Genomic DNA, 22,956 nt, shown 5'->3' on the forward strand with positions numbered 1-22,956 from the left:
TTATTCTTTAAAAAAAGCATTTGAAATGGCATTTAAGCACACATTTTAAAAGATAATATGAAAGAGAAACATAGCATAGGAATATGGGGGAAAGAGTTAAATGATAAAATGAAGGTAACATCAAGTTGAGGCAAAGAAATGCATCTTACAGCATCTTGTATAATAGACAGTGAGGGACTATTGATTTGACTCCAAACTGCAAACTAATACTGAAAGTATGGGAGAAAACACAATCAGGTACAAGATTCATGGTGAATAAATTGTTGTAACATCCCACTTTTCAAAAAAGAGAGCTAGATTTTTTTAAGCTAAATAATTTTCTACACAGGCCAAAGTCATGTGATCTAAATACACTGTTTTGTGTTGTATGTCCACCTGGATCTCGGAATAAACTTTCTGCACAAAGGAATAAATAATCCACATATTATTCAAAGAATCTTCAGTTTATATGAGTCCACAAAGAATATTAAGTGCAGACTCTTTTTCCAACTAAAGGCAGGTCCATATGCTTTAATGATCATGCAAGTAGAAAATGTTTTTGACGTATTCATAATGAAAATTCAGAGTAAATCAGGAAAACCCAAGTATTATCTTTACATTGATAGCAATGCATGTTCAAAAGAATGTCATCAGTTTGTGAACCTAAAAATACGAGATTCTCACCTTTTCAAGCATTGTTGTAATTCGTAAATATCCTAAACCCTTTAGAAATTTGATGAATTGTAAGTTCTAACAATGGATGGGAAAAGGGACGTCTCGGGGGAGAACTTTCTGACACTGCGGTTTTCGTTCCGTTTTGTTAATACAGGGTCAGAGCCAATTCGCAGAGCAGGAAAAAGTGGCACTTCCACACCCACTACCCCTGGATCAACCGCCATCACTCCTGGCACCCCACCAAGCTATTCTTCACGCACCCCAGGCACTCCTGGAACCCCCAGCTACCCCAGGACCCCTCACACACCAGGAACCCCCAAGTCGGCCATCCTGGTTCCCAGTGAGAAGAAAGTCGCCATTATACGCACGCCTCCAAAATCTCCTGCTACTCCCAAACAGCTTCGGCTTATCAACCAACCACTGCCAGACCTGAAGAATGTCAAATCCAAAATTGGATCCACAGACAACATCAAATACCAGCCTAAAGGGGGCCAGGTAAGAATCATACGAACACACGTATTTGCTGCCAAAGTAAAATCCCCGTTACTTACTATGTTGCCATCCTTACCTTACAGGCTTTCAATTGTTAAAAGAGAGATGGAGGGGTTTATAGCGTTACTGGTTGTGATTTATTATTAATAGTTTGGATCTTATCTGAGAAAGCTATCTTATAAAATATATTGTAAGTAATATGCCATGTCCATTCCTTCTGGTTATTATTAGATAAAAATTGATTTACCCGTAGAGGAGAATCTTTTGATTACCTAATAGATCCTTTTTGAATGTTTCTCTGTTGACTTGTGGATTTTAACTTAGGAGATATGTTTCATTTCTGGCATAAATTTGAGTATTGTCTGGTATGATACTGGCTTTGAGCTCATTTGACCATCTTTTAGTGATACTACTTTTAGCACCTTCCTTCTCCTCAAGGATTTCCTATGATATTTTCTACCATTTCCCCATGTTCATTCCAAATCAGAGCATGGTTCCCCAAGTTGTTTCTCAGCCTGCTATTGCCTAAACATTGCAAAGGGCAGATATTCACATTAATAATTAATAGATGACTCTACATGGGTCTATAAGAAATTCTGTTTCAGAATAATTGTGTTAAATAGAGTTGTTAGTAAAACTCTACCTATTGACTCTTAACTTCAGCTTCAGAGCAAACATTTATATGTATTTTTTCCAACCAGAGAGCTTGAGTTCTACCTTAACCTAAACATTGCTTATACACTGTATGTTTGGACAAAGCAATTAGCCTGGAAGGAGATAAAACAAATATCACCTAATGTTTCCCTTATGGTTTGATATGCCAAAAGTTTGACTTTTATTCTAAATGAAGGGATGAAACACCCATCCTTGAGTAAAAGAAGAGGAAAGCAGTAATTTCCTTTATACATTAACAAAGTATAATACCCTTGTTCAATATACCAAAAACAACTTAAAAAAAATTTTTTTTTCCTCTCTTTTACTTGTTTCTTATATTTTCTGCCACTGATTTCTGGTATCCCTTTCTCACACTGAAGAAAATACATTTTCAGCAGGTTTAGAAGAAATGTCTTGCCAAAACATGAAGCTGTCAAAGACTCCCACTCAGCATTAAAACAAAAATTTAATGTTGCTTTTTCCTTTAGCAACAGACTTCTCTGCTTTCTCATTATGATTCTGTTCAAGAAAGTCCAGTTAAGAAAAAATCAACCAAAGAAGGGAGGAAGGACTCAGAAGTCCATTTTTAGAACAACTGTAACATTCTATGATAATATAGTCACAGAAAGATGCTTTTTTTATAGAAGAATGTAATTAAAATATGAGCTACAAGAAACCTTTTTAAGCAAAAAAAAAAAAAAAAAACACAAAAAACAAATTATATCACGTTTAAGCCTGTAATTCCCAAAATCTCATACTCTTGCCTTTATCATAGTTTTGCACATCCAAGAGAAGGAAATATTTCAAGCCTTTTGGAAATATCCAAATGTAATATTTTATATTTATACATAAATAATTGAAAAGAGTAAGTTGAATAAAATAAGTTTATACCAGTTTGCAAGTTTATCATTTTTGTTCTTTTGCGCTACCTCTTAAAATAGAGTAGTTATAATGTATATTTAAAATCAGTTCTCTTTTTGTGAATATCCTAATGTTCTAATATTTTCCTTAATTAAATGTGAGGTTTATTTGCCTATCTTCTAGAAAATATTGATACTTAAAAGAGTCTATTTCTTCTTAGAATCACAAGGGAGTTAATTATCTCAAAGATATTTTATTGAAACTAAAAAGAAAATTGAATAAAAAGTAAATGCTTATCGATGCAATTTGACAATAAAGATTTTATTCAAAGTACTTTTAAAGGTAGAAAGACAAAAAGTGCTTTTGGCCTCAGCTTTGCTAGAATCATTAAGTTAAACCAACCCCCAAACGTGAAGACTTAAATTTATTTTCTCTTTCTACATCTTTATATCTTGCTGTGAATATTTCTATGTCTAATTTTGATTTTCTCCTATATTTGTTAATTCATAAAGTTGATATAAAGACATTCTTCTGAGGTGAACTAGTGCTGCCCTAGAGATTATGGTAATTAAGGACTAGTAAATACATATGCTGGGAGGGATTAGGGGCAGGAGGAGAAGGGGACGATAGAGGATGAGATGGCTGGATGGCATCACTGACTCGATGGACATGAGTTTGGGTGAACTCCGGGAGTTGGTGATGGACAGGGAGGCCGGGCGTGCTGCGATTCATGGGGTCGCAAAGAGTCAGACACAACTGAGCGACTGAACTGAACTGAAATACATGTAACACAGAAAATTAAAGAACGAATAAAAAAAAAAAAAAGAAAAGAAAATTAGCCTCAAAATCACCATGTCAATTGAAGAAAATCTTTTGTTCCATTAGGCCAGTATTAAACTAATGCAAAATTATCCTATTGCAACTTAAGATGACTTGGAAAAATTTTACAATAGTGGAGTTATAAAGTGACTTTTGTTGGAGAAATGGGAAGTGTTTCCTCACCAAGATAAGACAGAGATGGAAGGAGTATATTTGCCTACTATTTTGTGATAGATGGCATCAATGTATTTAAATTGGAGAGGAAAATGAATTAGAAAATGTGAATGCACTACAGCTGAACTGTCTTTGTAGGGAACATATTTTACTCAACATTTAACATTATGCTCCTAAAAGCCTCCTTATAGTGTATGGTCTTCTCACATACAGAGGTTGAAGAGAGTTTCTTTTTCTTTACATGTTAAACTGGGGATTTTCGCTGGATTTTAAAGGTTCAACTTTATAAGACAACTAAGAAAAATTTTTATGTAAAAGTTTCTTAGAAATTATCAAGATAGTAATAATATGCCAAAGACCTTTGTTATTAATGTCTGGTTAAGAATCCATAAACTGGGGAAATCAAAGCCAGTAGTATGTTGTCTCCAATAGTAAATTGTATGTACTAGCACCCCACTCCAGTACTCTTGTGTGGAGAATCCCATGGATGGAGGAGCCTGGTAGGCTGCAGTCCATGGGGTCGCTGAGAGTCGGACACGACTGAGCAACTTCACTTTCACTTTTCACTTTCATGCATTAGAGAAGGAAATGGCAACCCACTCCAGTATTCTTGCCTGGAGAATCCCAGGGACAGGGGAGCCTGGTGGGCTGCCGTCTATGGGGTCGCACAGAGTCAGACACGACTGACGCAACTTAGCAGCAGCAGCAGGATATTTGAATGGACAGTGACCAACCCAGAATCACTGAAAAGAATAGGCAATAGCGATATCATCTGTAGGAGATCAGTTTTGTAACAGGCATATGTCATCTATAGTTAGATGACATCTATAGAAAAATAGTCACACAGCTCTTATTAGTGAAGATGGGAGTAAATAGGTAGATATAACCTTAATTCATATAATTCAGACCATCTCCACAAACTCTGTTGTCATAAAATTTGGAGTGGTTTGATTGTATGTAAATAATTTAATTTTTAAAGCATTATTATTTTTGTATTACAGTTTGTACAGTCACTAAATATAAAGAGACGAAATCTCTAATGGAAGATATATGTGTCTTAGGGATTCAACAACAACCTTTCACATTGGGAAGCTTTTATTATTTGCCCCAATTTCAATGTTTATTGCTCTTCCATATGTACAAGTTGTATGCTTATGGCTGTTATCTCTTCTGTTAAAGTCCAGTTTTCTTTTGGCAAAGAGGCTCAACTCAGAGCTCAGTTCAGTGAGGCAGGTCAATGCCTAATGGACTGGATAAGCTAGGTGAAGCTGTGAGGAGCTTTTGCAAAAAGCAATAAAGTTAATCTTTTCAGCTGTGTACTATATGACACATGACATGTGGCCTGTACAATGTAAGCAAAAGTGTTTGTTTTTCTTGTCCTCTCCTGGTGTCCTGCCTTTATTTGATTTAAAATTTTTTTCCAAGCCATTTCTTTCCATCACCTTAGGGCTACAGATAAGTACTAATTTAAAAGTATAATAAAATGCCCCACTAATTGTAAAATACTGTCAGTCAACCCAGCATGAAGAAAAGCTGTTCACCAAAATATATTACATAATATTGACAGGAAATTTTTTTTTTGCAGCCAAAGTCATCATTATCTCAAAATGAAAGCTCCTTGAAATCAGGGACTCTGTCTTTATGCAATAGAACTTTAATAACTATAATTCAAGTACTTTTGCAAGGTAATGAAAAGTTTTCAAGCTAGGCTTCATAAATACTAATTATTAAAAACTATGGAAAAATTATTACTTTGGGTTTACAAAGCTGAGACCTGTAGACTCTTTTTGTTTGTTGTTCATTTACAGACCAAACAAGGACATGGGAGCAGCCTTGAATCTCAGGTTGTTTTCAAACAATTGAATGGACTCTTGAAAAATTAGTCTATTACCAGTGTGGCCTAATATTCCTTACACTCTCTTAAAGTTTTAAAGTAAAGAAAAAATGTAATGTCAAGAAGTTATGGCATATGAACTTTATAAACCTCTTTGTATGTTAATTTTCATGAGTCACAATGACTGTCCTGTTTGAACTTTCCTTCCAGTGTCCATGGACAGACCACTTAAACTATGTAAGAATGGGTCTAATGGCTAAACTCTATGTCTGTTCACCAAAACGTGATTTCCAAATTTTTCAGCGTTATCGATTCATTCCAAGATTTCTGAATGTAGTTCTACTTTCTGTGCTTTGTGACACAGCCCACACAGGAAAATTGAGCTCTCACCTAACTGGATCCTCTACCATGTTCTTTTTCCTTAGAGCTCTGTGAAATTGTTTGTTCTAGCACAAACTATTATTTCTGTTTAAATGTGTATTGAAATATTGTTTATATTTGATATACTTAGTTTTGAAGATGTTATTGGTCAGTGTAGGTGAGTGTTAATTAAAATTCAGAATGGACTATAATGTTTATATACCTGTGTGCATTTTGACCAGAGCACCAGGTTGTTCACAGATGAATATTTGAAGAGCACTATCCAGAGAACTTTTAAATCCCATGGATGGAGGAGCCTGGTGGGCTGCAGTCCATGGGGTTGCTACAAGTCAAATACGACTGAGCGACTTTATTTTTACTCTTCACTTTCATGCATTGGAGAAGGAAATGGCAACCCACTCCAGTGTTCTTGCCTGGAGAATCCCAGGGACAGAGGAGCCTGGTAGGAGGTCGTCTATGGGGTCGCACAGAGTCAGACATGACTGAAGTGACTTAGCAGTAGCAGCATCCAGAGAACTTTTAATCTTCAGGAATATATGTGATATAATAATATTTTTATTTTAACGTATGATGCCTATGGACTCTATAGAGACTAGATAGTTTTCATTAAAATTGAATGTTATGGAATAGGAAATACTTTTGAGAAAGGCAGAAAGTGTTTTTATTATGCAAGGATAAAGAAAAACTTGATAAGCATTCCTAGGAAATGAGGCAAACCCAAAGGAAAAGCTTAATGCTCTATAAAGTTGAAGGGAAGTCAATTGAATGTCACTCAATTCTGTGTAAGACTGCCTTGGATGGGGAAAGAAAGAAATGGTTTTGTAATTGAGGTTCATACCTAGAGGATGCCTAAAGGGCCTAGCACCAGATTGTAAAGGAACTGAGAACAGAATCCAACTTTTAGACACCAAGTTACTTTCCATATCTTGCTATCTTGAGTTGACATGTGGATATTTTATTTTTAAAAAGCAGCAGCAGAGAGTGTCAAAAAAAAAATCAGATTCCCATTGCTCAAGGAACCCATGTTGACATCACGATTACTAACTCTGTTTTATAAGCTGTTTTACTCAAAACTAAAATTGGGATTGTATTTTCTTTCATTTTTCATGTTTCATATTTCCAACTAATCTCTAGTAAGAGAGATCTATTCCTGCCTACAGGCATATCCCACATTTTGTATTCCCACTCTTTCTTAGAGTAACCCCATTTGAGAGAGGAAAAAAAGGTCATTTCTCTACAGGAGTGATTCAGCTTATATGCAGAGGGAGTACAGTGGCAGATCGTTTCAATTGAACCATTTATGATAAAATTCAACTAGAATCACATCAGGAATATCCAGAAAGTAACTCTTCTGTTCTTTCCTAGTGTAGTGGAGGAATAGATAGAATTAACTAAGTTAAAATTAAATATTCAGTTGTATTAATCTGTTCTTTATAACTCTTCATGCTTACAAGACCCTTATATGAAAGAAAAATCAGTGGTGTTTGCATATAAGTCACCAATATATGCCCAAAAGAATGAAATCTTTTTCTGCCAACCCCACACTGAGGAACTGGTTTGACTGAACCTTGAAAGATGATCTGTTACATACTCAACTTGGAGTGAGGGCATTCTGTCAACGGTTAATAACATAAAGACATCATGGGGATGAACTTGAAAATATAAACAAGGCCCTTAAGGTACAGACTATAACACAATCTGGACAAAATGTAAAGTATTAAAAGAGAATTTAAACATCAGTATTGCTGTGAATCTTGGTTGCCTGGTTGTTAAGTTTTATATTTTGTCTCTTTTTTTAAGAAATAGGAAATTTGGTAGAATTTTTAATAAGGCATAGCTTTTGGAAGATGATCCAGTTGCTTGATATAATAATACATTTCACTGTGCTATGAAACATGCAGAAGGATAGATTCTCTCATTCTTTGCATTAATAGAGCAAGTAAAATTTTTGATGGAAAAAAATTAACAAAGATTAAAATGCGGTTTAGAATTAATGTCGGATAATGATTATTTGACTATTTTTCCTTTATATCATGAATATAAAAAATTATTTCATTTGTAAAATAGAACTTCATTATATTTTTTTAGGCAGTCTCCAAGATATTAAAGTAATTTTCCCTTGACATGGGCTTTAGGAAAATAAAAGTCCAATGAAAATTTCTTCCCAAAGAAAGCAGTTTTCATTTCAGGTTATCCATAGAGAACAGAGAGTTAAAATTCAACTCTGATTTTAAAAAAAACCAAAACTGAAATAAAGCTCTACCCTTCACACCAGCCATCTGTTTTTCTATTTTGTGGGTGGGATGGTTTCTAAGGACTGCCAGTATTTGTGGAATCAACTCTCTAAGGTGTTATTTGTCAATGATCCTAGAGATGTTTGGCATGAAATAGTTTGTAATTGTGCTAAGGCATAAATGTGAGTTACATGGCTCAGGTACAAGTTGTCAAGCTAGAGTGTAAATCTCACTGAACATCAAACATTCACAGCCCTGAGTGGTTTTATTTCTGTCCATTCAACCATTAAGCAAAATGGTGAATGTCATACTTTGCCTCATTTTAGACAGAAGCAGTATACTATGAAGTTTTTGCAATTATGAAAATATGTAAAGGCTGTTCTATAAATGCAAACATAGGTTAGTAAAATCTAGGTCACAGTGAGCAAACATAGGTTAGTAAAATCTACTATCAAAAAGGCCAGTTAGTTTTTTTACTAGAAAATCTATGATTCTCTTGAAAATCTGAAGAAAAGCAACAGAAGTTGGCCTTGAAGTTTTAGGATTTAAGATTTGAATCGTCTTTAAGTAATGCTGGCAATATGTCCTCTTTGGTTTGAATCATTTGCTTTGGAAAATCATAAAAAATGTCAAACAGTTGATTAAACATTAGAGTCAAACAAATTTATGCAACTGAATTTGGAATTTCCATTTTTGCAACAAGTGAGTCAGATTTAACATTTGGCTTTTGATCACTTGATAATGAGTCACTTGATTGGTACTCTTATGATCTCTAAATTAAAACTTTAATGAAATATGAGACTCTGTATATCCCAAGGATTAGAAAAATGGCTTGAATGAATTCTTTTTCATTTCCAAAATAAATAGATCCTTATGCAGAATAATTTAAAGTATTATTATTAGGAAAAAACAAATCAGAATTATTTGCTTTCTAAGAATAACTTATCTGTGAAGTTTGAAATGTAATGGCTCTTATTGACTTATTTATCTGCATCTACAGTTTACTTGAAACTCTTAGAACAACTGTGCTTTTTGTTAGATACAGACTTTGTGACATTGCCATTTTTTTTAATTGCAATATTTATTATGCCTGAAAGAGTGGCCACATCATCCTGTCTTTTGAATTCAGATTTTGACAAGAGTCTCTTCCCTTGGGCTGCCAATGAGAGCTGTCGATGATGCTTCCCTGTAAGGAACAAGCTATCTTGTCAGTGTTAGGCAGAAGCTGCAATTTAAGTTTTGTCTAGTTAAAAATAGGCAAGATTCAGTGTCCTTTTGAATTTTCTACTCTTTTTTGCAAATTCCAAGAGATGTGATACCATTCTTGGAGAAAGCTGTATATCTAGGGTAAATTTATTTTGCTTTTTTTTAATGTATAAGAGGATAAACTGTCGCCTAAAATACTGGAAATGTGATATCTCTCTAGCTATTGGGGGGTACTTGTAGTCAAAATGAAATAAACAAAAAAATAACAAGCCTTTCCTTCCATTCTTACATTGCTTGTTTTGGAGGGCTCTCCAAAACTTTCAAAATTCAGAAGATGCATGAAAGAAGCTACAAGAGTTATAACTTTGCACATTACTTTATACCTGAGTAATATCTTTCCAGATCTGGATTTGCTGTTGTCCTCAAGATGAATACTGGACTTCCTGAAAATAGAAATGAAACACCTAACCTCAAATCTGTTGGGCCCAATCCAGACCTGGACTACCTGTACATGACCTGGTTCAGGTCAGCTAGTTAATAGTCCTTGGTTTTCTCCCCTATAAAAATGGAAAGGATGCTTTCACACCAAAGTCAAGGATATTGGCTATTTATGAGCAGATGTCAGAAAGTGGCCTTTCAGAAGGCTACTAAACGAAACCTGCAAGGGAATCATGAAGCCTTTCAGTAGAAGAGGCCCAGAGTCTCCTTGTTGATGATCTTGGGAAAACCAGAACCTCTTCCCTCAGATGAGTGAGAACCCCAACCTGTAGCAGTCAGCCAGACCAGTGTGAACCTCATCATTCTACATGGGCCAGTCATAGTCAGCTCGAGTGGACCAGGTGATTTACAGTCAGGCTAACCCTCCAGAAGTTGGGGGGTGGGGTGGGGAGAGCACTGGCACATCCTTCAGAAACCAGGGCTGAACTATTGCACCTTCCATGGAGGGGACCTGAGTCCCAGTGTTGCCCACAATATCGGAAACCTCCTCACAGATAATTCAGGCTTTACTTTTCTGTTCCTGTATTGTTTCCAGATTACAGCAGCCTACAGCCAGGGTATCAGGCTCTCAAGCACCGGCCCTTGGAGATGGGGGTGAGGGGTGCAGGAGAAAAACACTTCATATTTACATGATAGGTCTGCCTTTCAGTTTCAGTGTTAGTTTTTTCTCATAAGTGATAAATGTAAGTGGAAAGGAGTTTGGAGCCTCTTTGGTGCTAATCCATTTCTGGTTCCCTGGTTCCCAATATTCTGTCCCAGAATTTTGAAAGAAAATGCACAGTGAAGTTACTTCCAATTCCTTTTAGGTTAGGATTTTAAACAAGAAGATCGATTTTAGCAAGGTTCAGTCCAGATGTGGTTCCAAGGATAACATCAAACATTCTGCTGGGGGCGGAAATGTAAGTAGAAGCTTGTGTCAGAAGCTGTCCTGAGTGTGTGGAGCCATCTGCACACTGGCGCTTCGTCTCCTTTCCCACCTCCTTCCCATCACCTCCCAGCACACTCCCCACTTCTTCTTGCTGCACCGCAAGTCCCCCTGGTTTGGGAGCTTGTCAGCCTTGCATTTTCAGTAATGGGCTTTCTATCCTTCCCTCTGAGATCACTGGTGAATTTCTCGCTTTTTAAAGGGGGACACCATGGTTTTCAGGAAGATGAAGAGCCCATTTCACCTGCCAATTTGTTTGCTGGCCTTTGTCTTTAAGGTATTTTCTCATGCTGTCTCTGCTCCCTTGCGAAAGTCAGCTGAGCACACACTTTTCTAGCTCCATTTAAGTTACTCCTGAGGCAATGACTGACGTATGAAAGTATCCAAAGTGTATAATGTCTATCTTTTGTGCTTCATTATTCATGAGAGTTGGGATATCATTTGGAATAATACAAACCTGGTGAAGCATGGTTCATCTGTAATTCAAACTGAAAGGATTCAAGTCCCAGTATACTCTTTGTTTTGATTTTTTTTTAATCCCTGTCTCTTAAATTGGGTGGAAATAATATTCTCTGAGAGGAAGAAAAAGATGAATTCATGTTTCTCGAAAGTATTTGAGGAAGGGTTGAAGCAGGCAGACTCAAGCTAAAGTAGGCATGGTTCTTTGTTAACATTAGAATAATAAAAAAGGTGAATAGGGTGAGTATACTACAGATCCAATCACCTAGACTTCGGATTCTAGCCATCTGTGACTCAGGTAACTTACAGAGTATTAAATCCAGAATTCTCGCTTATCTAATAACTCTTGGTTTCTTGCTCCTTGGTTGGACAGAGATGGAGTCAAACAGTGAAAAAAGAGACAAGCAAGTGCCTGATGTTCAAAGCAGCTCCACTGAGCATGAAAATGTACCATATGGGAGAACCACAGCAAGATTTGCTGGGCTCCTTCTAGGGTACAGGGCTAAGCCTCAGGCTCAGTATTTACACTGACAGGCTCCCCTCATCCCTGATGCACTGACTGTAAGTACACACCATGTACTACTCTCACGGAAGCAATCTTAGTCCTGGAATTAATAGGTAATTTTGAGAGTATCAGAGGATTGACCCAACTGACCTCTACAATAGGTCCTGCTGGTCAAAACACCTATGAAGGAAAGGATGATTTTAAATTTATTAGAGAAGCTTCCAACCTCCAAATCAATAGTCTGAAACTTTCCCCTAGAGAAGAATCACTTGTTCAAATGTGATTGATTTGGTTGGGGAAGATTCCTTAGCCCCGTTTCCAGTGCTAGATTACATAATTCCCATGTATTTCCGATGTAAATGAACCAGGAACCATGCTTGGAAAGCACTCTTTCAAATATTAGAAGATGAATTGATTTCAGTAAAACCCAGAAGAAAAAAAAAATGCTATTTTTTTTATCATTTGGTTTGCAATAAAAATTGCATTTAGCCAAAACATGACAAGAGTGTTTTAGAAAAGCATGTTTAGAGCTTTCTTCTTGTATCTTAAAGCATTGTTGGACTTCTTGCTTGTATGAGCTGTTTTGGTCACTTTCATGTAAAAATCACTTTCTAAAGAATACTTTCCCTCTTCACTTGGCTCTTTGCTTATGGAAAGGATTAATACAGTGTGACTTCTTTCTCTGAGTGAAAAACTTGCCTTCTTAATACAGAAGTTCTATCCCTTTGCGGCATGATCTGTTTTCTACTAATAAAATCTTCTCTTCTAGGATTTTCTTTCACTTGTGTTTTTCTTTCCAACCAAACATATGGGAGGACGTATGGAAGATTGGGTTTTCCCATGTGTGTGTATATGTTGTTGTATGTTGTGAGTTTGGGTATATTTCTAGATTTTATATATGAGCTTGGGGGCTTATTTACATCTAAACTATTTTAAGCCTATTTTCTGTGGTTCACACAGGTACAGATTGTCACCAAGAAGATAGACCTAAGCCATGTGACATCCAAATGTGGCTCTCTGAAGAACATCCGCCATAGGCCAGGTAAATCAGTATTTTTAGTAGTCTGAGAGATATTAGATTGAATTCAAAAAATCAATAAGCAGAGTTTTTTTTGCTGTGAGAAATCTGATTGGAAGGACCTTTTCACATGCGAATACTTCATGCTTGTGTTAATAGAAACTTAAATTAGAAATTTTGAGGCATCGTCATATGGACAAGTAAACTCAGTTACCACAAACAGGCCACATATCCTAGGACATGTTAAAAATGAAAAGATACAGGAGATGCATTTATCTGTATGTACTCAACATGCTTATTGGAGCTCTTTTGAAATATATAGTTTATAAAATAATATGGGGCTATGTATTCTTACGTAATTCATGGACTAAATGCAGCATTTCAAAGGTTTTGCAAGAAATTGTTTTTCTACATTATGTGGGGGGTGGGGGGAGGATTGTGCTTTTTAACAAAGCTGAAGAAATTTATTTTTCTGTTGAATTTCTCAGATCTAGGTCAATAAGCATTGTGAATCTCCAGAATGCAATGTCTCCCCAACTTATTTGACCATAGACTGCTTGTTTTTCTGGAATATCTCATAAGTTTAGTTCAGTTCAGTTTAGTTGCTCAGTCATGTCCAACTTTTTGTGACTCCATGGACTGCAGCACACCAGGCTTCCCTGTCCATCACCAACTCCTGGAACCTGCTCAAACTCACGTCCATTGAGTCCGTGATGCCATCCAGCCATCTCATCCTCAGTCGTCCCCTTCTCCTCCTGCCCCCAATCCCTCCCAGCATCAGAGTCTTTTCCAGTGAGTCAGTTCTTCACATCAGGTGGCCAAAGTATTGGACCTTCAGCTTCAGCATCAGTCCTTCCAATGAATATTCAGGACTGATTTCCTTTAGGATTGATTTGGTTTGATCTCCTTGCAGCCCAAGCGACTCTCAAGAGTCTTCTCCAACACCACAGTTCAAAAGCATCAATTCTTCAGCACTCAGCTTTATTTATAGTCCAACTCTCATATCCATCCATACATGACTACTGGAAAAACCATGTATCTCATAATATCTCATTATTATGAGATATCTCATGTCTCATTATTATATCTTAGGATATCATAGTACATGATATATTATGATATTTTATGATATATTATTATGAGATATCACATATCTCATAAGTCTAGTGCCCTAAGGTAGAGTGTATATTCATATGTGCTAGTGATTTTTCCCTATTTAACTTGTGAATTTAATGTATTATGTGTCATTTTTTCTGAGTATCATGTACTATATGTTTTTGCTAAATTCTGCCTCCATGCATATGTAAATAATGGACAATTGTCAAATTTGCAAATTTTCTTGAGACTATTTTGACACAACTTATATATACCATTAAAGGTATATTGATTTATTGAAGGTAAAAAATTGATTTTAACCACCTGTTCTTGGCATCTTGATTAAACCAGGTAATATCTTATTCCCATGAATCATAATCTCAAGTGTTATCAGAACAAGGTAAAAGAACAACTGACCCCAGTGAGATTTCTGACCAGAAGATTATTGAGAAGAATTTTTTTAGTTGAAAAACAAAAGGTTTCAAAAATGGATAAGTACTGGAAATATGTCTAGAAATTGGGCTTCCCTTTGGCAAAGGGTGTTAATAAAGCAAGTCAAGGAGATAGAAACTACATATAAGGAATTTCCATTACTGATTTCAGAACTGTTATATGGAATTAGCTGTCTGTCATTCATGAGAGAGAAGGGACATGGTCCCAAATGGGTTATCTTCACAGTCCCCCATCTATGCCTTATATCTACAGACATTTAGCTGATTTTGTCCTGTGTCAACAGTATGATGGAAGTATTTGGGTACACTGCCTACCTTCTTCCAGAATACAAAAGAAAATACTGGGCTCTGTAATTCCAGATGATAAGTATACATTTAGTTCAATTCACCTAAAGTCTTGATGCACAGAAAACTCTTCTATATACAAGGAAATATCATGTGTATGTTTTCTGGGTCATAAGGGCTATTGCCATGGACTCCCACCTATTTCTCACTCTTACTTCATAATGAGTGAATCAGATGACCAGGTTCATAAAGACATGTTAACACAATGATCTTTGACAATAGTAAGCTTTTCACAGAATTACTTTGGATTGTGGAATGTCTCAGAAGGAAATAAGGAGGAAACAATTCAGCACCTGGAGGCACAAATTGAAATAGCTAGTCTTGACTTCGCTTTGGAACATAAGAAGCTTGATGGGGATTATAATCCTCCGCAGTTACTGCTCCTAATGGGGCCAGAATTTTTCAGAACCAAAGGCAGAGATCTCTGATTTCAAATGAACTTCTCTAACAGTTATATAAAATTACCTAGCTACCCACTCTAATATTCTGGCCTGGAGAATTCCATGGACTATGCAGTCCATGAAGTCGCAAAGAGTCGGACACAAATGAGTGACTTTCACTTCACTTCAGTAGGACTGTAACAAAAATAGACTTCTCAAGCTTCCTTTTCTGAATATAGTTTGGGTCAATATTACATTGTTTTTCCCCTCTCTCTCAAAATATTGTCTAACAAAAATTTTAATAGGGTTATATTGGCACAATATATAAGCGTAAAACTTGAAAAGACCGTTTCTATCAGAGGCTGTGAAAATAGAAAAGTAAGATCCCAAGAAAGTTGATCTCCTGTAGTTGAAAATTCAGTATCCTCTAGCCTCTAACCAATATAACTGTGTTTTATGAATCACACTAATCCTGTCACAACCAACAGGTGAGACCCATGGGGCCAAGTAAAATGTTGGTAGAATAACACCCCAACAATAATGCATCTTTTGAGGGAAGGACAGCTTCATGTCTCCTACAGGAATGAGTTAAACAGCATCATACACATCCTAAGTCTTCAGAAGGAGTATGAGTGAATCTTCAAAATGTAACCCAGGGACTTCCCTAGTGGTCCAGTGACTAAGTCTCCATGCTGCTCCCAATGCAGGGGGCCCAGACTTGATCCCTGGTCAGGGAACTTGATCCCACATGCTGCCACTAAGACCCAACACAGTCAAATAAATAAATATAAATTTTTTTAATGTAATCCAGTAACATCATACAATTTCAAGGGGGCCCTGGCCAGGTAATTGGGTGTTAGTATAAATTTCTAGGTATCACATGAGAAAAACACCACAGGAATAAGAGACCTGGAAAGTTTTAACAACCCTTTCTCTTTCATCTATGGAGGTAAATAAGTATCAAGAGTCCAAAATTGAAAAATCTTTTCCATGTTTCCATCGAGTCCCTCAGGTATTTTTTCCAAATCAAAATCCCAAAAGAGATGCAATAATAATAGAGGATCCCATGGCTTACTACTGGCCTTATGAAAAAAAAAAAATGCGTACAGCCAAAACCAAGTTGCTAATGAAAGTGAAAGCCAGTCTCTTAGGTGGGGATAGGGAAAGGTATCTAATCCAGATTCCTCAAGGTCAAAGACATCAGCAGACAGGCTCAAGAATAAGCTAAAGAACAGATACCTACTCGATGTAGAACTGCTTGCGTTCACAAGCCTGAAAAGGTGTGCAGAAATGGAGGCGCCGCAGAAGGGCGGCTCATGGCACTGTCATCTGTCAGCAGATCCTCGATTCTCATTTCATTTCATTTCGACTAATTAACATTCAAGAAAATGGCATGGTCAGAACTCCATCTCAATCTTATCAGATCAGTGATAAATTAGTCCTATGGCATCTGGACAAGAATGGGATCTCTAAGACTCCCTTCCTATCACTCCATCTACTAATTAAAATGGAAGCTTTTAAGCACTTCAGCCTCTGACTCCAGTTTCATCAGTCAAGGTATCAATGCTGAAAATTTAGAAGTGGCAATATCACCCATATGTATACAATTGCTAGCCTATAAGTGACCTATTACCATGAAGAAAAATAGAGAAGTGCTTCCTTGCAATTTAATTTGCTCCCTTAAGAGACAAAATGCTCCAAGTTTGACAAAGGATACATATGGTACTTTCATTGTGTTATTTTTTGTTCTTATTACACAGATAAGAAAAATACCTCTGATATTTTAGGTTAGCCATGAGTAGAGAAAAGAATTAATATGTAAAGCAATCCAGGGAATGATACAAAAAGGATGTCACTGCCTTAGGTGGATATATGAATGTGCGAGTTGGACCATAAAGAAGGCTGAGCACTGAAGAATTGATGCTTTTGAACTGTGGAGTTGGAGAAGACTCTTGAGAGTCGCTTGGGCTGCAAGGAGATCGAATCAGTCAATCCTAAAGAAAATCAATCCTGAATATTCATTGAAACGACTGATGCTGAAGCTGAAGCTCTAATACTTTGGCCACCTGATGCAAAGAGCTGACTCATTAGAAAAGACCCTGATGCTGGGAAAGATTGAAGGCAGGAGGAGAAGAGGGTGACAGAGGATGAGATGGTTGGATGGCATCACTGACTCAATGGACATGAGTTGAAGCAGGCTCCGGGAGTTGGTGATGGACAGGAAAGCCTGGCATGCTGGGTTCCGTAGGGTCGCAAAGAGTCGGACACGACTGAGTGACTGATCAACACCTTACTTAGATGGTATGGGGAAAATGGTATAGACTAAAAATTCTAAAAGATTCCTTTCCCATCTATGGTCAGAGGGTTAGTAGAGTTCATTAAGTTTGTGATTTGCCATGGTCTACCTGCTATAGTCATTTTGGGGAACTAGTCACCAAAATAGAAGATTTAATGTTAGCAAAGCATTTAAAAGCCTTTCTCATCTCCTCTGTAGGTGGTGGGCGTGTGAAAATTGAAAGTGTGAAGCTAGATTTCAAAGAAAAGGCCCAAGCTAAAGTCGGTTCGCTTGACAATGCTCACCACGTTCCTGGAGGTGGTAATGTCAAGGTAAGACACAAGATTGTGAGCCGATCCTGCCTTTTTAAAAAATCTTTTGAAATACTCTTCATCAAAATGGGTCCCAGATTAAAGACCTGGACACCCAGGAAGTAGGGATGACAGAGATGAATAGAAGTGACATGAACATCAGCTCTGAGATACAGAGAAAGAGCTAGGGGACAGTTTAAGATGTTTGAGTTAACCAAGGACTGATGCTTGCCTTAAACAGATTGACAGCCAAAAGTTGAACTTCAGAGAGCATGCTAAGGCCCGTGTGGACCATGGGGCTGAGATCATTACGCAGTCCCCAGGCAGATCCAGCGTGGCTTCCCCCCGACGACTCAGCAACGTCTCCTCTTCTGGAAGCATCAACCTGCTTGAATCCCCCCAGCTTGCCACCCTGGCCGAGGATGTCACTGCCGCACTCGCTAAACAGGGCTTGTGAATATCTCTCATTTAGTATTGACGTCATACTATTTAGGCATGAGCTCTGGCAGGAGTGGGCTCTGAGCAGGTGTTATATTCATTCTTTACAAACCATAAATAATCTCATTCCCAAACTGTAGTAATTGTTACAATTTTATAAAAAAAAATAGTATATGCAGAAATTGACTTGATTTCCATTTGCAACAGGAAGATACTGGCTTTACATGAGTACAATTGGACAGTTGTTTTTTTTTTTTCCGCTCTGCTGTTTTGCATGGAGTATCATTATTTTAAAAATTGCATTTCTACCTTTCATGTGCCTGAAGGCTATCTACTACATTCTGAAAGGCCTTGTTAAAAATCCAAGCTGCTCATTTCACTATTCTGTTGCTGGGTGAAAAGATAAAAAGTTGCCCCTTGTAACTTATTACAGGTTAAATTAAATCAAGGAGTCAATGCAGGAAGGGAAGAGCATGTAAGAAATGGTTTTTTTTAAAGCGTTATTTTGTATAAATGGGAAGAAAGATTCAATTAAGTTATTAACGTTTGGGACCTGGATAATTATATCAGAGTATAAGTCAATCCAATAAATTATTTAATTAATTAAAAAATAGTTTCGAAGCATTTGAACTGTGGTTGAGGAAGTGACGTAAAGTGCATCTCCTAGGAATGAAGCACTTTCATTAGGATCGACTTGTGTCTGGTTAGGATGTCGGTTGATCAGCTAGATTTGTGTCCACACTACCAGTTTCACACCCCTTTCCATCTGTTTGATACAGTATTATAGATATAAATATATATATATATTTCTCTGTGGCCATTTGTGATACTTCCTCATACTTGAATATTATACTTCCTTATTCACAGTATCTGTGTCTCCTGCACCCTTTGGTGTTGCAATTTTAGGTATGTGAAAGTAGATGTTAGCAGGGTTCTCTCCCTATTAAAAAAAAAATAGTTAAAAAGACAAAAAGTTTTAGCATGAAGTTGCTTTCTGTAACAACTCAAAACTGTAACCCTGTTTTAGTGCCAGATACAAGTTTCTCCCATTAAAGTTTCTCCCGTGATGCTAGAAAAAATTTATTTTTCTTTGCTTTCACCAACATGGAGTTTGTAGGGGTGGGTCCAGTTATACATAAAAGGGGTTTACAGATTGTTGGTTTAAGATTATGGGTTTGTCTTATTTTGAATCACAGAATATTTTGGAGTTTACTCCTATAATCATTCATGGACTAGACTTATTAAGATTTCTTTTTCTTTTTTTTTTTTCCATTTGCTAAAGTTGAAACTAACAGTGGAAGTTTGGGACGTGATATTCCATTCTTCCAAGCAGTACCTTTTTATTCAGTTATCTGATAGAAAATGTTTGGCCTCCATACCCAAAGTAAGATCCCTTGATCAGAAAGGGAAAATACAGTATTTTGAGAAGCTACAAAATATTGGAGATGCAGATATCTAAATCAGTTTTTTCATAACTCCAACATTGCACTCTATAAAGGAATACTGTATTACTGTTATGTATCAGTAGCTAATACGGTTCTGACTTTATATACAGTCTAGACATCACAAATCAACTAATTCTTCTTTAAGAATCATTCATCTTAAACTTATGAAGAAGCAGTGAAATAGTCATTATTAGTCTGAGTAGGGAAATGGGTTACTAGGATGAATGGATGCCTTTTAGTATTTTATCTGTTCTTTTTCTTGCTCAGGGCTGGTAGGCTGGATCTGAAAAGTTAAAGGCAAATGTTTCAATAGGGTTTGATCTCTTTGAGTCAAATCAGTTCTCAAGCATAAAGGAGGAAATGATGTACATGGACTGAGGCAATAAGCGAGTATGGTAGCATCTAAGAAAGAAGCTAAAGGATGGAAAGACAGAGAGACACGGGTGCCATGTTGTGACCCATTGGAAGTTACAGCCAACATGACTTCCGTGAAAGAAACTCTGTGAGCAGAAGTGCACCATTCACTCTCAACTAAGAGATTTTACGTAGGCAAACATTTCTGAAACTATAGATCAGTTATTTAGGATAGTCAGAGATTTAGAAAGGACTGATTAGGACTATGGGTGTGTCTATTTTCTGCCTAATTATTGCTGTGAGGTTTGATTTGACCAATCTGGGCATTTTATTCATCAGCTTCCCTTGAAATGCACCAGGAAATAGGAAAAGAAAGAATAGCTGTGTGGAGACTTAACAGTATTTTCTTATGTGTTAGGTAGTGTTAGTTAGTGATTAAAGCTCTAGAAAGAAGTTAACAGCTGATTAGAACAATTTTAACCTGTGAAACATGTATTTTTTTCAACTTGGTTAAAAATTTTTATAAACACTAAGGAACTATGTTCTACATATTAAAATTGTTTTTTACAAATACATGTCTAAAATAAAGATTATATAAGGTACCCAGTGGTTAGATTTGGCATTAAAACAAATGTTTGCTTCAAATCACAGCAAAATTATAATGACTAAATACCCTCACTTTGTATGGAAATTAATAATTCTATAAAATGAAATTGAAAATTGGTAGCAGTAAAAGAAAGAAATACAGGCTAAATGTCTTCTTTGGGGGATAAGGGATGGAACCCATCTTACCTTTACTCTCAAGATTAACGACACAAATTAAGCTTTTTGAACACCACTCTTGTGGGGACATCCATACGCTGATCTAGAAATTAAGGCTTCATAGTCTCAATTCTAGATCAATTAATGCCAGTTTCTCTCTGGCTTTTGCCTTGGAGAACCTGTTTAAGGAAACATAAGTAATCCAGAGCTGTGAAGAGTTAAAAGGCCCACTCACTCTCTCTGGGTCACCTGCAACCAATAATTGGGTACCTTTCAATGATGCAGGAGAGATCCGAGTTCATGAGGAGTTTCAAAGGCCATGTTCATTTAGGAACCAACTCTCTCTGGATTCTCCTGCTGAGTTCCAGCAGGGTGATGGGCTGAAATCCCACCCACAAGCAAGACAACTGTGGATCACCAACGAGGTGCAGTTGAAGAAGGCTTAAGTGAGAACTTGGTTAAATGGAAAAAAGCACTGACAGTAGCTGGCCTTCTCCACATACTCACCTAGTTTTAGAGCAGGAAATGGGGTCATCAGGCAAAAGAAGAGATCAAGTCACTATTATTAAAGAAATCATCTCAATGTGGTTGATTTTTGACATAGCTGCAATTATAGCATTTTCTCCTATTTTTTACACTATGAAAAGGAGGAAAACAAACCATTCATGGTCTAAGTAGCTAGAAAAGGTAGATTCATGGCTTGAAAAGGCAAATTCTAGGCATTCCTTCAAAGATTAATATGTTAAATCAGTATTGATGTTTGTTTTTTTAAACCTAGGATTTTTAGCCTAGGTATGTAGGTTGAGGCCAAGTCCCTCTGCAGGAAAAAGTCCCTCTGAGTTTATTTTTAAACTCAGAAAATGTCAATCATGATACTTCAACTTTAGCAAAAAGAAAAAAATCAACAAAAAGTATACTCTGTATGCTGGGATTCCAAGGTTCCAACATGCCGCTACAAATCTGTGGGGGGTTTCTTTCTTCTGATAATTCTAGAGCCTGTTACCATAGAAAGGCATTTCTTCAATGGCTGGTTGTAGTTAGTTCATGTTTTTCAATCAAAATTTGCAAATGTATTTGTTGCTGTATAGTGATTGTTTTGCAAAATAAAATTGCTTGTCACCTATCTGATAGTTTCAGACTGTTTCTTCTTCTTTTCTGGGGAAAAAAAAAACATAAAACATAACACATATGCTCAATCCAACCAAAGAAAAATTGTGAAGAGGAGGCTTCGGTTATCTGCTGAATGCTGGCTATGTCAGGCCCTATCACCACAGTATTAGCAGGATGCTATCTGTTGCAAGTGACAAACTCAAATTGGCCTAAGCATAAAGGCTACTTTATTGAATCAAGTCTCCCATCAAGGCAGGAGTATCTGCCTCAGGCGAGGATGTATCCAGTCACTCAAAAAAATGTCTTTAAGAAGTTTGCTTTCTTTAACGCTGGATCCAGGCTCTCAAAAGATGTCAGGAATTCTGCCAAAGTTTAGTTCTCCTTCCTCTGTGTTGGCTTCATCCTCAGACTCCCCTCTCATAAGGAGCACCGGAAGCTCCAGGTCTCATACCCTCCCAAAGAAAGCCTCTCTCCTGGCAGCACTAGGCAAATCCAGGGTGTGAAAATCATTGCATTACTTGGGTCACCTGCTCGCTGTGCTGAAGGGCAAGGGGAGGTCACATACCTAACTCACAGATGACTGGGGTAGGTGGAGACTGAAGAGAGAAGGGGTCTCATCTGAACTATCAATACATAAACTAAACGTGGAGAGAAAATATTTCATCCGAAGTCAGGTCAGGCTGCTCCTGCTAGAAGAGAGAGAAAACCGATGCTCATCGGCCATGGAAACAGACCTCCTCCCACGCGTGCACCCTGTGCTCTATGCATCCTTTAGCTCCTTGCTGCTTAGAGTGTTCCCAGGTTCACCTGGGAGCTTGTTCAAAATGCAAAGCCTCACGCTCCACCCCGGAAAAGGCAATGGCACCCCACTCCAGTATTCTTGCCTGGAAAATCCCACGGACGGAGGAGCCTGGTAGGCTGCAGTCCATGGGGTCGCAAAGAGTCAAACATGACTGAGCGACTTCACTTTCACTTTTCACTTTCATGCATTGGAGAAGGAAATGGCAACCCACTCCAGTATTCTTGCCTGGAGAATCCCAGGGACGGGGGAGCCTCGTGGGGTCGCACAGAGCCAGACACAACTGAAGCGATTTAGCAGCAGCAGGCTCCACCCCAGACCACTTTAACACTCCCCTAGGTGATTCGTCTTCCCTTTAAAGCTTGAGAAGCCTCAGCTCTTCCAGTCCACTCTAACGTGCCTAAGGAGAAAGAGCTCCATGGCAGACCACTCACAGATAAAAATTACCCCTAAAACTGAGAGAATACCATCAAATC

General features: G+C 37.4%; 1 protein-coding gene across 4 annotated transcripts in view; it reads left to right on the forward strand.

The window, feature by feature from the left end:
* MAP2 (microtubule associated protein 2) overlaps nucleotides 1–21,676 on the forward strand; it is a 249,811-nt gene extending 228,135 nt beyond the window's left edge. For all 4 annotated transcript variants that reach the window (XM_068967679.1, XM_068967680.1, XM_068967682.1 and 1 more), the window contains 5 exons: nucleotides 809–1,149; nucleotides 10,614–10,706; nucleotides 12,657–12,738; nucleotides 17,481–17,593; nucleotides 17,814–21,676. In XM_068967679.1, the coding sequence (XP_068823780.1) occupies nucleotides 809–1,149; nucleotides 10,614–10,706; nucleotides 12,657–12,738; nucleotides 17,481–17,593; nucleotides 17,814–18,029 (845 nt within the window). In that variant the 3' untranslated portion in view covers nucleotides 18,030–21,676. The remainder of the gene's footprint in view (nucleotides 1–808; nucleotides 1,150–10,613; nucleotides 10,707–12,656; nucleotides 12,739–17,480; nucleotides 17,594–17,813) is intronic.
* Nucleotides 21,677–22,956: the final 1,280 nt, after the last annotated feature.

The sequence above is a fragment of the Capricornis sumatraensis genome, chromosome 3, assembly GCF_032405125.1.
Source record: "Capricornis sumatraensis isolate serow.1 chromosome 3, serow.2, whole genome shotgun sequence".
NCBI lineage: Eukaryota > Metazoa > Chordata > Mammalia > Artiodactyla > Bovidae > Capricornis > Capricornis sumatraensis.